The sequence below is a fragment of the Harpegnathos saltator genome, unplaced genomic scaffold (genome assembly GCF_003227715.2).
Source record: "Harpegnathos saltator strain DR-91 unplaced genomic scaffold, Hsal_v8.6 scaffold522, whole genome shotgun sequence".
Taxonomy (NCBI): domain Eukaryota; kingdom Metazoa; phylum Arthropoda; class Insecta; order Hymenoptera; family Formicidae; genus Harpegnathos; species Harpegnathos saltator.
The window spans coordinates 761,821-777,497 of NW_020230341.1; the positions used below are offsets into that span (position 1 = coordinate 761,821).

Below are 15,677 nucleotides of genomic sequence, written 5' to 3' on the forward strand. Positions count from 1 at the left end.
TCAAATTGATCTCGCCGCGATTCGCGCGGGACTTCATTTATACGGCTCATTGCAAATGAGGGGGACTATCGATCCGTGCCGCGAGTTCATTGTGAAAATTTAATCGGGCTCGCGCTCCGTTCCCTTTGAGCCGCGACGCTAAATATCTCGCCCGAAGATCCAGTCGACCCCGAGGCTCTCCTCCAGATCAAATCAATAATCGCACCGGCCGGCTTTGAGTGATCCAAAGCGCGTTAATGACTCATTCGGCGGAGCAGTTATTCATCGCGAGCGACAATGCGATGCTTTGATCGTGGAAAACTCGACCCCGACTTCGTTCAATTCGCCGACGAAATTTGCGAGACTCGTTCCCGTTGAAAACGTGCCACGACTTGGCCGCGTCATTAGCAGTTATTGGCAGTCGAAGCTGCTCGCGCATCGAGGTGGCCCGGAGAGTCTCAGATTTTTCGGAACATCGCGTCGTCGCACAGTGTTGTGATACAGGAAATTGATGGTCGAAAAGGTCTACAGCATTCAATTTTCAACCGATTAGGACGATTTCTTTTTTTTTCTTAATGAAGGTGAGAAGATTACCCGAGCGATATTTTCGATATCAGGAATCCTAACCGAATCCTTAACGGACAAAGTGTGAAATATCGATACATTTTCAGAAGACGATTTTTTCGACTTCTGTCAACGCGCAAACCATTATAATTGCCAAACTATGAATCCATGAATTGTAAATCTTTTACTACTCAACTCGTAAACTCCAAACCTGCGGAGCAAGCTGCAAGCTGCAGAGGCAAGAAACAAGAAAACTCGAAGATTCAGACAGTTTCCCGAGTAGCAACGAATGAATGAATTTAATGCATAAGCTATTGATTTCTTCGGATTTACATATATATCGCAAGTGTAAGAAGACATTGGAAGAAAACCAATACCATAGTTTAGCAATTACAATGGTTTGCGCGTTGACGAAAAAATCATCTTCTGAAAATGTATCAATATTTCATACTTTGTCTACTAAGGATCTGGTTAGAATTCCTGATATCGAAAAAAATATCGCTCGGTAGATTTGTAGGTGATCTTCTCACCTTCATCTGAGAAAACAGAAATCGCCCCAATCGGTTGAAAATTGAATGCCGTAGAATGCCTTCTTGAACATCAATTCCTGTATCACAACACTGTGCGTCGATCGACGGCTCTCTCTCTCTCTCTCTCTCTCGCCGAGAGATGACCGTTCGCTGTCAGCGTCGAGGTGTGTGATGCTCGCGCTTGATCGACGCTAACATTCTAATCGAACATTGTGGAAAACCAAGCGCCGCATAGTCCGCAACGTAGACGCGAGAGACTGAATCTGCGGATGAAGAGCCTCAGCCTGGACTCGCCGGAAGGCACGGCACACGTGCGGCATCGGCCGCGCGATTACTACCCCGCCGGTCAGAAGGAGACCACACCGCCCCGGCACTCCGACAGCGGCAGTATCAACAGGCTGTGTGAGTAGCCGCGAGTCTCGCGTGACCCGTAAATTAACGTGGCATTAGGTCGGTGCATATAAAATGGCCGATTTGCGAAGCTTCTCTCTCCTAGAGTAGAGTACCGCGCGCCGCGAGCGAGCGAGTAGTCGAGCTGTGTCGAGAGAGGCTCGCCGTTCAGCTGCGCCATGCTCACCTCAGCTTGGACGGGCTCGTTTTCGCTTGACAACGGTGAATTAGTCCACACTTTGGTAGCCCATCAAGCTCTCGCTCTCGGACGTCACGCCGCTCGAAGCGGCGTGACGCTCTGGCTTCTTCGTGTGCGAGGCTACACACATACACACGTACACACGTCGTACAGACACACAAGCTGTAGTTCTTGAGAGGAAGAGAGGACAGATGCGCCTCTTCCGTCGTTGGGCATTTACGGGGGGAAACTAGCGAGACGCGCCAAGGCACCAGGATATGCCTCGCGTAATTTTACTTCCACGCTCGAGAGACGCAAGGTTGTACACGCGCAACTCGCGCGCGGCACATGGAACATCGACACCCCCTTCGAAGAGAGAGAGAGAGAGAGAGAGAGAAATCGTATTAACGTCAGGATAATGTAACTTTCAGTATGCAGAGTTCAACATCCACGAAACGAAGGTGCGAACGAGTTTTTGATGTATGCAACTTTCGTCCCCCCAGCTTGCCCTTCATCTCAAAGAGCCTTGTCCTCGCACTTCATCAAGATGTGCTCCCGAGAGAGGAATGATCTCTATTTTGACACTCTCACGAGGAAATACGTAGAGAACGCATTCGAGCGAGATACCCCCACTTGCAAAGACTTGCTTACGACTCTCTTGCCACCCCCCAACCACCGCCGGAAATCTGTATCCGTCCCCGAAGCTCGTTGCACACGAAACGGCCATTTCACATGTAGCAACCTTTCCGATCTTTCCGATCTGTACGAGCTCGCGAGCTCGCATGCGAATGCGAATCCTTTTGCAGCGCCCTGCAGCCCGGGTCAGAGCCACAGTATGCACAAGCACGTGAGGAGCGCCATCAGGATGTCGAGCATGGAGCTGCCGGATGAGAACGAGAAGTCGTACTCGTCGGCGAGCACGTCGCCGTGCCCGTCGCCGCACGCGAACAACCAGAACCACCTGAATCCGCCTGGCAAGCGGGTGCTGCCGCCGAACAACCTCTACGTAGTCCTGTACAACTTCGAGGCGCGGCATCGGGACGAGCTGGACCTCAAGTAAGAACTCGACCGGCACTGCGAGGGATAAAAAAATCGACGATCTAAGATCTGGTCTCACGCATAAAGTCAAATCCCCCCGGCACAGGGGAGGGATTAAAAGAAAGTCTTCTCTACAGTTTAAAGTCTGTATTGGAAGAAAGTTTAATTAGAAGGATATCAGTAGAGAGAAATTAGAAGTTAGAAATTAGAAGACTCTTAGTAGAGAGATACATGTCTAAACTCGTTCTGCTCGCAAAACTTGTAGATTGTAGAAAACTTGTAGAAGTGACGAGCCCAGCTCGTGCAACGTGCAAGTTTTACTTATCTTCCTTTCAGTGTAATATCTTGGAAACCTCCGCGCACTGTTCGCTGCAGTCCGAGCTTGGTCTGAGCGCTTTTGGATTGACCTGCGGATGCGTTCACCTCTGATTACAGGGCCGGTTACAAGGTCACGGTGATCGACAAGTCGGAGAAGGACTGGTGGAAGGGCAAGTGTCTCGGCGGCCGCGCTGGTTACTTCCCGAGCGCGTACGTCATGCGGGTCGAGTCCGGCCAGAAGACTCTTCAAGTCACGTGCAACCTGCAACTGGCCGATCAGACCACTCTGCTGCGGGATCAGGTAACGCTCTGCGGAACTTTTCATTGTTCCGCATTTCGCTTGACGAGTTTCCTTTCACCACCCAGCCAATCCACTTTACTTAGGGAACTCTTAATGAGGTCGCCGTTTCCTCTCGCGATTCATCGATCTTCGATTACGTTTTAATGCTTCGCTAATGAAGTCTCGATTATTAATTTCGCGAAACGAAGTACGCACCTGCGCATTTCCCGCAAGTAAGACCTCGTCCCTATCGCGCTTTCATTTCCGAATCCTCTGCAGAAAAAAAAGCAAGCGTATCACTCTTAATCTCTCTCTCTCTCTCTCCCTCTTTCTCTCTTTCTCTCTCCCTTTCTGTCTCTCATAGGAGGTAAAAGAGGAGAAATCCTCTTTTACCTATATTTACTATGTAAACTCAGGTGAAGCTGCGCTTACGCTACTTGCACGCGTCGCCTTGGAATCCCTAACACAATCACGTACCCCAACGTAAACCCTTCCTAAACCCATAACATTTGCGTAAGATCTCCCTCTTATTTTTAAATCCTCTACGTAAACCCCCTCCGCGCAGAAGGGGCCGAGGGAGGGAGGGGTGAGATAAGGGCGAGAGAAAATTCTCCTCCTGTCGCGGCCACTTCGCGGCAATTCTTTCCCCTCTCGAGCTCGCCGCCGAGCTCTCTCCGTTTCTCACCTCTCCGTTCACGCCACGTTCACGTGCGCAGATCGTGATCCAGGTCGGCGAAGAGGTGGACGGCGTGGCGATGGTGAGGTGCGCCGCGGACGTGCGGTCCGCCGACCACACGGGCAAGGAGGGCGACGTGCTCTACAAGGAGGTCCTTTGCCCCCTCAAGTACCTGCAGGAGGTGTGACAGCAGCCTTACCAAGGCATAACGCGCGGTAACGTGCTCGTGAGCGAGCGTCGTCGTTACGTCGATCTGCACGACCGCTTCTCGATGTCGACGCGTCGTCACGTCGTCGAGAAGTACTACGACTGCCTGCAGTGCGCCGAGCAATGCCGTCACGCGGACTTGAGCAACCCCAGCGAGATGAACAACAGCGGTAGCGGAGGAGGCAACAACAACAACAGTATCAGCGCCAGCGCCAGCACCAGCAAGAACAGCGGCGGCGGCGTCGTCGTTGGACGTATTCGCAGCGGTCGCCGTCTGCCCACCACGAACGTCTCATTGTACGGCAAGGACGTGTCGTCACCTCCGCTCGACGACGCGAAGAAAACTCGTAACGGCAGGAGCAGCCTGTCCAAGTCCCTGTCGAGACATCAGTCCGCCCATCTGACGCCAGTGAAGAAGAGGTCCTCGTTGGCCCGGCCGGTTCGCGTTCACGACTCCTTCGTGCAGCCGAGAAGGCTCATGGTGGCCGGCGACGAGCATCCGCAGGATCCGGTCGATGATCGAGGTTATCATCAGGAGCAGGTTCTGCGGGACCAAGCGAGCGCGACCCCGTCGCGGAAGAACCCGTGGTGGTGGCAGGAGCAGGATCAGCGCGATCAGCAGCCTAACACGTCGAGCTACGCTTACCGAGACGCGGAGGGACGCGCCGGTGAGGACGGCGCCGATTGGCCTATCCGTCTGCGGCTCGAGCAGATGCTGGAGCTGACGCTACCTCAGGCGAAGAGGAAGAAGAAGAAGAAGAAGAAGAAGACGACCGCGACCGCGGCCGCGGCGACGATGATGCTGATGAAGCAGCAGCAGCGCAACAGGCACGGCTTCAAGGACACGGAGAGACTCCTCAAGGTACTCAGCATTAACAATGTGGACCAAGATAATAGGTACAACATCAAACGATGTTCCGTCATGTAGAGGTTAGAGTTAAAGCGGGCGAAAGAAAAAATTAAAAAGAAGACAAAAAAAAGAATAAAATATGAAGGGAGAAACACAGAGATTAATAATAAATTAATAAGTAAATAAAGCGTGTAACACACATATACACACACACACACACACACACACACACACACAGACTCCCTAGGGGAACGAAAAAAAAAGCAGAAAAAAAACATACGCTCGTATATGGAGAATATTCTGCTTCCGGGCGTTACTCGCGCGGCCGCGCGAGAGAGAATCGAGGCGTGAAGGATCGCGTTTCCGGCACTTCTCTCGATCGAACCAGCCGCCGTCGTTCGCCGAGAGAGAGAGAGAGAGAGAGAGAGAGAGAGAGAGAGAGAGAGAGAGAGAGAGACATTTGCATTCGCGGCACGCGCGTGCATACGTGCACTTTCGCGTGTGCTTTCGCGTCGCATTTGATATTCAGAGATCCCGCGACTTCTCGATTCGGCCGCTCGATGGCGGCGCGACACGAAGAGGCGACGAAGGTACAAAACAACGGGAAAACGGTCGCGCGGGAAAGTGAAAGAAAAGAAGAAAGAGAAGTTAAAAAGTGCGCCGTCGTGTGTGCAATTCCTCGCTGCGACTTCTGTCGCGGTTTCGTTCGAGAGTCGTTTCGGTAGTAAGAACAAGAGTAAGAATAATAATTGCGACGCGATTTCTCAGCCCACGAGAGAAACCCGAGGCGCCACGCTCTCTGTTCCTCGACGGGCATCGCGAGGCCCCGATAACGCGCGCGAGCATCTTAGAGTCGAGGCAAAAACCGTTTCCTCTCCCCGAAAGCCCCGTCGCGTTACGTTCTTCCCGAATGTTCTCTCAGTTTAGAAATAGGAGACCACACCCGCCCGCCGCGTATCCGATCCGCTACTTAGACAGCCCGAGATATCCCCCGAGTTGCCCCCCTTGTTGCTTTGATCGGACGTTTTTACTTTTATAGGACGAACTGGTCAATGTCGGTCCAACGGAGAAAAATTGACAAAGTAGGCAAAGAGAAAAAGAAGAAAAAAAGAGAAAAAATAGAAGAAGTATAGAGCGCAAGTAGACGAGTTCCCTGACGGACGATCCGCTCGTTCGTCGTTAATTCGCGTGTTGCATTTCGGTGTGCCGATCACCACGTCTCGTTTCGTTTCACTCGTTGCACTTTATGCCCGTGCAGATGTACGATGCGCGGAGCTAGTCGTTCGTATGTACCACCGCCGCCCCGCCCCCGCCCCGCCCCCGACCCCGACCCCGACCGCTCCCCTACGCGCGGAAACGAACCAAAACTCGTAAGTTTAGGAGAAACCAAAAGAGCAAGGAGGTGACGAAAAGAGAAAAAGCAGCGGAGAGGGAGGGAGAAGCCGAAGTAAAGCCGAGGAGGATGAGAATAGGGAGAGAACGGAGAGAAAGTAAAACCAATTTCATTCCACTAAACTGCCTGGGATCATCGCGGACGCCAAGTCGCGAGCTCCTCCCAAGTTTTACGACACAGCACCGCTCCGAATTATTTTTTATATCGAGAACACCCGACGGGCTGTTATTCCGTCGGGCGCGAAGATGATTAACGGCGGCTTTGCGTTTCGCACGTTCGTGAGCGAAGGGACGAGCGGACGAGCAGGAGGTACGTCGCACTCGCAAGAATGGCTCGAATTATTCCCGTTCTGAGTCTTTCGTAATTAAATTCGAGGCACAAAATGTCCTCTCGCATCGATTGCAATCGCCGTGTTTGTGATTCTCTCTCTCGCTCTCTCTCTCTCTCTCTCTCTCTCTCTCTCTCTCTCTCTGAGATCGTGTCTCGCCAATTCTTCGCCTTTACGTCCATCTTGAAGTTACCGCAGCCTCCGCTAGATCGCTCCCGAGGTCGTCGTGATCCCTAACAATGCGGATCGCTCATTCGCGAGTCATCTTCAGCCGGGTATTATCGCGTTACCGAATTAACAATGCGCGCCTACGAGAGAGCGAGTGAAATTTCATACAGACACATACAAGGTGCAACGTATACCCCTGCCTCGCGCTCGGCTCTTCGGCTTGTCTCGTTAACGGCGATCGTCCAGATGAGAGCAGCAAGTACCTATACAAAGAAACGGATGTACACGCGTAATCCAAGTGCCATATAGCGTCGCAACAGCATAAAAAGCCTATAAAAACCTAAGCATTTGAATGAATGTTCCAGTATTAAGTATCAAACGAACAGGTGCGCGAGAGTCGTTGACGTAAATTCGATGGCGCGATGATTCGAGACGCGCTCCCCTTCGTCGTGTCGTAGACACCCACACGCATGTAATGTAAAACAAGAGCCCCCTGTCCGCGAACGAACGTCACGAGGGAGGAAGGTCGATTCGCGAGCTCCTTCCGAGAGGCTCGTCCTGACACGAGTATCTCGCAGCTCCCGAGACAGCGAGCGTCCGCTCGGCGAGAGAATCGGCGTTTTTCAAGTCGCCAAGGAGGAAGCACCTTTTTTCCTCGATCTTGCCGCGCGCGCGCGCGCGCGAACCCGCGAATCGAGAGACGAGATAATCGTAGTTCTAAGTACCGATCAGATACCGCGGGAGAGAGAGAGAGAGAGAGAGAGAGAGAGAGAGAGAGAGAGAGAGAGGGAAGTATCGTTACGTTACATTTATACTGTATTCTCACTGGAGTGCCCTTCCTTCGTTCATGTGTTTCTGTCGAATGATTAACCGTAGCGCATAGAGACGAAAGCTGTTCCAACTCTACCACGCCCAGTATTTCGTACAAGAAGAGTACACGTGTTAGATACCGAGATAGCCCGATCGGCTCGTCGTCTCGCCGACGAGTCCATGTGTGTGCGCATCCTCTTTTCCTTCACTTCCTCTTCCGTGCCCTTCTTGTTTCCCCGTTCGTTTCGAATTCACTGTGCCGACCAGAGAGACAGAGAGAGAGAGAGAGAGAGAGAGAGAGAGAGAGAGAGAGAGAGAGAGGAGAGGAGAAGAGATTCGACCGGCGTTTGATAGCGGCGAATTAACTGTATCTGGTGTGACGTAATCCTCAATGTTGGATATGTTAATGAGTCTAGTCTATTTACAAGAGAATCTTTGCTATACACCCGTGCAAATGTATCGTTTGGCCGGAAAAATAGACTGCACGAAAAATATATTATCTATATAAAAAAAAAAATATATATATATATATCATATACAAATGTGTAAATTTATTCCGTCTGCGTCAATTGCCCCATTCATCCCTCTCGCGCCTCTGCCCCCTTCTCTGCGTGATATTTTACCTCGCGAGAAATGGACGAATTCGACCTCGAGAAACTTCGTGGAGAAAATTTGGTTGCTCTTAAAGCTGCCGCTCTGATTGATCGCAAAGTCACGGATAAATGAAACGAAAGATCTGGCGCGAATGTCGAAATAACAAGCTCGCGTTTGCGATCTCTTTCTCCCTGCCAGCGCGCGGTTTGCGCAGCGATTCGCATCCATTTCCGCGGCGCAAGCGACCTCATCTGCAGAGTAATTAGGGGTTAGAACAAATTCCACGTGTTAAGCAGCGTTGTATTTTTTATTATAATCACGAGAGCAGCGATCCGGCAGCCGTGAAGGGCCGGCGTTACAATCTCCCGCGGAAAGTTCTCTCGTTAAAACTGCTCGTTAAAACTCTCTCGATCTCGCGAAAAGAAGCTCGATTATCTGTCCGAACGTAACGACAATATATGTACAAGTGCAATTTCTGCCCGAACAAATCGAAACGCGGCGTTTTATCCGCGGCATGAGTCGCACTCCTCCGAGAGCGCTCTTCAGCTTCGGCGGTCGACTCCAAGCGCGACCCGCCCAGCGCGGGCTCGCCTCTCTAAAGCTTGTACTTGGCTCCCCGGATGATCGGGTACTTGTCGCCGGTGCAAACGCCCCTGAAGTCATCCAGGGACAGGTCGACGATCGCCACACCGCCGAAGCCCCTCGACTTGACGAACCCGGCCTTGATGCCGGCGGTGTCCGGATCCTCGTAACCTGTCCAGATGCCTTCCTCGCCGCTGTCGCTGTTGTAAGCCTGATAAGCGTAGCTGCCGTACTTCTTGGACGGGTCACTGACGCGTCGGAGTCGACCCGCCGCGTGCTCGGTCAGCTTGGCGCATATCTCGGCATAGGACAGCAGTCCTGGCTCATTGGTGTGAGGACCCGCAGCGCCCGGGCCGTCGGTCACGATGGGCGGCACGCCGGAGATCTGACTGTCGGACGTCAGCTTCCACGTGCGGCCGTACGTCGGGATGCCGACGACGATCTTGCTACCGGGAGTACCGTTCTCCAGCCAGTACCTGGAGGAAGAGCAAAGTTGATGTATTCGCGAAGCTCGCGTCGAGAACAGCGGCTCGAGCAGGACGAAGTATGTGAAAATGATCTCCTGACTTGCGGCTCGACCTGCTCGAGCCGCCAAACAGGTCCTGACATTTTGCCCCGGATATTTCCATGCCGCTTTGCGCTTTGAGATATCGCGAAGGATAATTTGTCGGGATCGCGTCAAGTGCTATCGCGAAATCAAATTTCCGAGCTTCGGGATGGCTTGTGCGGAGGGGAGAGGGGGGTGGGTCGCGTGAGACTTGCCTCGTCGACACATCGATATTGTCTTCCGCCACGCGACCGTAACTGCCGTAAATCGGCGCTGGGTAGTCGGCCTCCTTCGGGCTGTATTCCGGTGTCTTCTGGTCGAAGGCGAAGAGGTGCACGGCTTCGATGTTGGGCGCCAACAGTCTCGCGTCGTAGTACACTGTCAACGAGAGGGACAATTTTATGACGCGAGATCACGCTGACGTGATATCGATATCAATCCAAAAATCCGCATCAACCTTTGCGCGTCAATCAGCTTGCCTTTATTGCATTCGACGGACACAAGTGCTTCATCGACCGAGTAGTCAGCGTCGTTATTCGCGACTCTTCGCCAGCGTCCTGCCGGCCCTACTCCCGGTCGTGAAGAGCATTTGTTAAAGGTCGAAGGTACACCGGGAAAAACAATTTAGTATCTCTAACAAAACTGCTTAGTTGAGGCATTTTTCAATAGCAACCAAATATCTTGTTTTATATAACAAAATATTTAGTTGTCTCGACTAAATGTATTTTTCCGCTTTGTTCTCTGGAGCAAATGATTTTGTTCTTAGACTTCGTGTGCAAAAATTAAGCATTTTAGTTATTCTATCCATAAAAATCACATAATAACGAAATATTATTTTACACAAACTAAAATAATGCCCAACGGATACTATTTTGTCTTTCTGTGCACTAAAATTTAGATTTTATGTATTAAGAAAAAACTATAGTATTTTTAACAGAATTCATATAGTTAAAGCTTTTTGGTTGCTATAACAAAAGTATCACGTTATACGAACAAGTCGTAATCGAGCAAGATATTTGTTTACAGTTGATACAGGAACTAAACAGTTTTGTCGGGCATATTTTAACCAAATTATTTTGTTGCTGCAACAAAATTTTGGTTCACGCAACAATACATTTTTCCTAGTATACTTGTCGGGAACCGAATCAAACTTTCTGGCTGACCCAATAATTATCCAGTCGTTAAACGGCAATTTTGCGCGATACTTTGAGCAAAGGTCAACGATTCGAATTACTATCGAATATATGTAGTTTTAGCATTACATCTAATATTGATTTTGGATTGCCAGTCTCAACCATTGTCCAAATCAATCCTGCCACTGAGATACGAACCACTGGCGTTCACGTGAGGCAACACCGTGACGGTGAGAGCCTTAAGGCGCGGCCTGAGCTGCGACTTGAGGTCACGGACCAAGATGGTGAAACCGTCGCGGTGCTCCTGCTCCTTGTCGTCCTTGAATTTGCCGTAGCCCAGCTTCTTCTTGAGACCGTGCCAGAAAGAACCCAGAGTGCTACGCTGCTTCTTGGGCCTGACAGGCGGGAATTGCCACGCCAGGTCGATCCCGTCAAAGTCGTAGTCGTTCAGCAGGCGATTCACAGAGTTGATGAACTTGGTTCTGCCCTCCGAAGTCTCGGTCTGCGCCAAACCGGAAAATCTTCACTATTCCCCTTCATTCGTGTCACTGTTATCATCTTTTTTGCTCCCGTACGTTCTCTAATCGTTTTCTTTTTTTTTTTTTTTTTTACTTTCGTTCCGCGCGCGAAGGAATTTTAATCGGATTATTCGGGTATTGAGGGTCTCGCTTTAAAAATGTCGCACGTGAAAGCACGCACTCACCAACACGAGATACTTGTGCTCCTCGTCGTAAGGATCGGAGTTCCCTCCGATGCTCAGATAGATTTTCAAGTCGGGGAACGTACGCTTTAGTTGCGTGGCTAATCGGTAGTAAGCGTAGCCCGAGCCGGTGTCTAAGTTCGGATTGGCAGGTATGACTTCAAAGTCGGGGTTGATGTGAGCATATCCGTAGACCAGGTGAGTGCAGAGGGATAAAGCGGGTCTGACATCCTCCAGCTGGAACTTTGCTGGACCTTGAAAGGTAAGACGACGCTTTTCAGTGTCTCTATTTTTCGGTGACATTGAACGACACGGATTTGAAGTGTAATATCGAGATGTTGCCGTATTTCAAACGCATTGTTGCTGAAATTTTGTATTTAAATGTCGGTGAAATTATGCGTCGGAAAATCTCACGCGAAACGTGAGACCCGTATCTAATTGATGATTGATAATGAGCGAAACGACTCTTCAGTTACGATTTCACTCATTTGGAATCTCCAGACGGCAGATTTACCAGGTTTGTAAATATGAAACCGGAATTTGACTATAGATGGTCCTAGCTGTCAATGTAGTTACCGTCAAACCGCGTCATTGGCGCCATTTCCATTTGTTGACATCTGACAAAGATTTTCAACTCACAACAATACAAGTTTCATACAACAGCATAGTTTGTGATAGCGTTGAACATGTCGAATTTTGTGCCTGGAAGCTACGATTTGCGGACAGCGTTGATTTTCTGTTACCATTTGAAGAAAACTGCTGCAGAATCGCATCGAATGCTTGTCGAAGCTTACGGTGAGCATGCTCTTGGTAAATCACAGTGCTTTGAGTGGTTTAAAAAAATTCAAACGTGGCGATTTTGACGTGAGAAACGAAGAACGTGGAAGACCACCGAAAAAGTTTGAAGACTGCGAATTGCAAGCATTGTTGGATGAGGATGACGCTCAAACGCAACGACAACTCGCGGATCAATTAAATGTGACACGAGAAGCCGTCTCCATACGTTTGAAAGCCATAGGAAAGATCCAGAAGATGGGAAAATGGGTTCCACATGAACTGAATGAAAGACAGCAGGAAAACCGAAAAACCACTTGCGAAATGCTGCTCGCCAGGTACAAAAAAAAGTCATTTCTCCATCGAATTGTGACTGGCGATGAAAAGTGGATATATTTCGAGAATCCTAAGCGTAAAAGATCATGGGTAACTCCAGGCGAACCATCGACATCGACTGCAAGGCCAAATCGCTATGGACGGAAGACAATGCTCTGTGTTTGGTGGGATCAGAAGGGTGTGATCTATAATGAGCTGCTAAAACCTGGCGAAACCGCTCATACTGAACGCTACCGACAACAAATGATCGATTTGAATCAAGCTTTGCGTGAAAAACGACCAGAATATCAAAAAAAGGCAACACAAAGTGATTTTGCTTGCATGGTAATGCACCATTACACACAGCAAAACTGGTCAAGGAAACGATCGAGGCGTTTAGTTGGGGAATACTTTCGCACGCGGCTTACTCACCAGACTTCGTTCCGTCCGATTACTACTTATTTGCATCGATGGGACACGCACTTGCTGAGCAGCGCTTCACTTCTTACGAAAATGTATAAAAATGGCTCAACGACTGGTTTGCCTCAAAAGAGCAACAGTTTTTTTGGCGTGGCATCCACAAATTGTCAGACAAGTCGAAAAAATGTGTAGCTAGCGATGGGCAATACTTCGAATAAAATATTCTTTATCATTTTCATACAATAAACGTGTATTTTCTACACAAAAATTCCGGTTTCATATTTACATATATATATCTGGTACTTTGCCATTGAAGATAAGGTTGACCTTAAGGTTTATCGTCGTACACACAGCACGACAAGCGCTTTCTAAGAAATACAAGTCAGCGGTGCAGCCCAAATATTGTTTGTTTCGAATCGTCGGAATAATGTACAAATATAAACACAATAACCTCGTAATCATTTCAAACAAGAAAGAGAGGAAAGAGAAGAGAAGACGGAGAACAAAATAATCCTCTTTATAATGCGTTTTTACCGCTATGAAATAATGACAAAAAGGACTCATCAGAGGATCCTCGTGTGCACAAATAAAATTTACTTATAATCAAACATTCGTGACTATCGTGTTTATTAAAACCGCAAGTTTTACAAAGTAAAAGCTACAAGAGAGAAAGAGAGGAAGGGATCAGCTTTCTCCTTTGTCTTTGGTTAAAGAATTGTCCTCCGTTATGCCGTTCACTTTAGTTTTGTAACGTCTCTCATATAACCGTGTGACTCACAAACAATTTATTATATCGCGCGATGCACACGCGTGTCAACCTTAATGATCGCCCGATAATGAGAATCTTCGTTTTTTCTCTTCTTCCTCGACCCTGCGCAAATATTCTTTCAACGAACCGCAGGATAAAGAGCGAGCAATAAGCACAATTAGCGACTCACCTTGTCTTTCATAGGCGGTGCTATTCCAGTAACAGACCACCTTGGTGTGCTCGTAAGGATCGACGCTGAGCACCGTCTGGATGCACAGCACCGCGAAAATGGTCAGGAGCAACGTCTTCATCCTCGCTGTCTGCAACCATAATGCGCTTCGTGATTAATCCGATCGACCGACTTTGCTTTGCGTCGCGCGAACTGCGAGGCTAATTCGATAAACACTCCGATCGTCTCCCGTTTCTCCGACCGCAAATCGAGGCGTTTCAGTCTCCGAAGCCGCGACCATGAAATAGGCGAGAGAGAGAGAGAGAGAGAGAGAGAGAGGAGCGGACCAGCGAAGCGACATTCGATGCTACTACTTGTTAGACATCTCGTTAGACGATTTACTTATTTTTCGTGTTAAATTTGTGTTTTAGGCTGGCACACTCGGATATTTTCACCGGCAAGCGGACTCGCGATTCCTTTACTTAATCAGGACCAGATCCGTTCTGAGATTTTACGTTTCTTTATGTTACGTCGATTTTCCTACGATTCGGAGGTTCTCTGCCTAATTCCCGAATGTTGAAGAAATTTCGTCCTCGCGCGCGTCTTATCTTTATTCACGTCTTACCTTCAGTAACGACCGGAGCGTACTGGCGCGACGTTACTCCTCCCTAAGGACTTTGAAACCTCGATCCGATCTTCAGCTCACGTAGTGGGGCCTGCCGATGTTACGTCAGTCCCGTGGTCGCTCATAAGCGAGTTTTGTCTTCGTGTTGGTACACACGCTCGTGCTGCTCGGTCATGAATTCGTCAGACGAGAAATGTAACTCTCACACACACACACACACACGAAGGACCGTCAAGGTCGGAAATTGCGAAAAGTATCGTCGTGAGAGACGAGAATGCTCACAGCAACATGCGCATATCGATATTATTTGTGTAATTAGCGATTACCATATTCTCCGCGAACTAAACGGTAGCCAGGAAAATGATGACGTTTTTTCCTTCTCGGAGAATATAATACTTGACATCGTGCTCTCTTCAACGACACGTTTATTCGGCAAATTTTATCGCAATGTGCTCGCGATAAAAATATAGTACTGCAAGAAACGGCGAGATCTCAATAATTGTCGCTTTTTATTATATTGACGATTCTTATATACGTATATAGGAATTGTTAACATAATAAAAAGTGACAATTATTAAAGTCTCACCGTTTCTTGCACTACTATATTTTTATACTGTATTTAACTGCGACTCGCGTCGCCGTTTATAAAATCTACTTCGTTCGTGTTATTTTTCCGCGTTTTTCACGATTGTTGCGATTATTTGTCAACTTCTCCCTTTTTATTGCGCGACAGATGTGTGTAACACGCTCGCTTGCGACAGTTTCACTCGCGACACGCTCACCCCCCCCCCCTCCCTCTAAATCTCTCCTCCGAAAAATATTGAATTTCGAGGAGAGACTTTATCCCGGACTTTAGACTCCGATAGGATCCAAGCGTGTTGACGCATACAAAAGCGATCTCCGTGGTGGTTTCCCGAGTTTATTCCGAGACGCCTCGAGGATAAAACTCGCGCGTTTACATTGACGGTATCTTTTGATTTGCAAATGATGTTAACGCCGCGCACCGAACACGGCCGAGTGAAAACGAGACTATCGCGATCACAGCTAAAATCACAGACCGTGTCACATTCGTGTGTCCGGAGAAAGCGCGGACGAGCGAAAAAAGAAGTGTCGACGGGGGAATTTGTCTCGCCAAACGACGAACTCTTCGCACTCGAGAATTCGTCGGACGGTGCATTTGCATTTTCGTCCATTTCGATTCGCCGCGAGCATTCGTGTACAACTTTGCGTTATGATTTATTTCAATCCTCGCATATTTTACTTCTTCCTCGTTATCTTCATTCCTGTACGTCCTGTACCGTCGCAACACTTTCGACATCACGACTGATACATACGATCGACTGTCGCAATGATACGACGCG

The 15,677-nt window shown here is 49.0% G+C and overlaps 3 protein-coding genes across 7 annotated transcripts in view; 2 read left to right on the top strand and 1 right to left on the bottom strand.

Moving 5' to 3' along the window:
- Stacl (SH3 and cysteine-rich domain-containing protein) overlaps window positions 1-4,184 on the top strand; it is a 38,515-nt gene extending 34,331 nt beyond the window's left edge. For 3 of the 5 annotated variants that reach the window (XM_025302998.1, XM_025303000.1, XM_025302999.1), the window contains 4 exons: window positions 1,299-1,475; window positions 2,448-2,697; window positions 3,115-3,298; window positions 3,994-4,184. In XM_025302998.1, the coding sequence (XP_025158783.1) occupies window positions 1,299-1,475; window positions 2,448-2,697; window positions 3,115-3,298; window positions 3,994-4,140 (758 nt within the window). In that variant the 3' untranslated portion in view covers window positions 4,141-4,184. The remainder of the gene's footprint in view (window positions 1-1,298; window positions 1,476-2,447; window positions 2,698-3,114; window positions 3,299-3,993) is intronic. The other 2 variants (XM_025303001.1, XM_025303002.1) reach the window with 1 other exon arrangement.
- Window positions 4,179-8,226, top strand: LOC105182486 (uncharacterized). The gene has a single exon (XM_025303003.1). It carries the CDS (start codon window positions 4,225-4,227, stop codon window positions 5,086-5,088), a length of 864 nt encoding a protein of 287 aa, XP_025158788.1. The 5' UTR covers window positions 4,179-4,224; the 3' UTR covers window positions 5,089-8,226.
- A 365-nt stretch (window positions 8,227-8,591) lies between these two features.
- Idgf4 (Imaginal disc growth factor 4) lies at window positions 8,592-14,447 on the bottom strand. Its single transcript, XM_011139921.3, has 6 exons — window positions 14,317-14,447; window positions 13,713-13,842; window positions 11,269-11,519; window positions 10,764-11,067; window positions 9,648-9,810; window positions 8,592-9,361 (listed from the first exon to the last, which is right to left on the bottom strand). Exons 2-6 carry the CDS (start codon window positions 13,831-13,833, stop codon window positions 8,899-8,901), a joined length of 1,302 nt encoding a protein of 433 aa, XP_011138223.1. The 5' UTR covers window positions 13,834-13,842; window positions 14,317-14,447; the 3' UTR covers window positions 8,592-8,898.
- Between the last annotated feature and the right edge of the window lie 1,230 nt (window positions 14,448-15,677).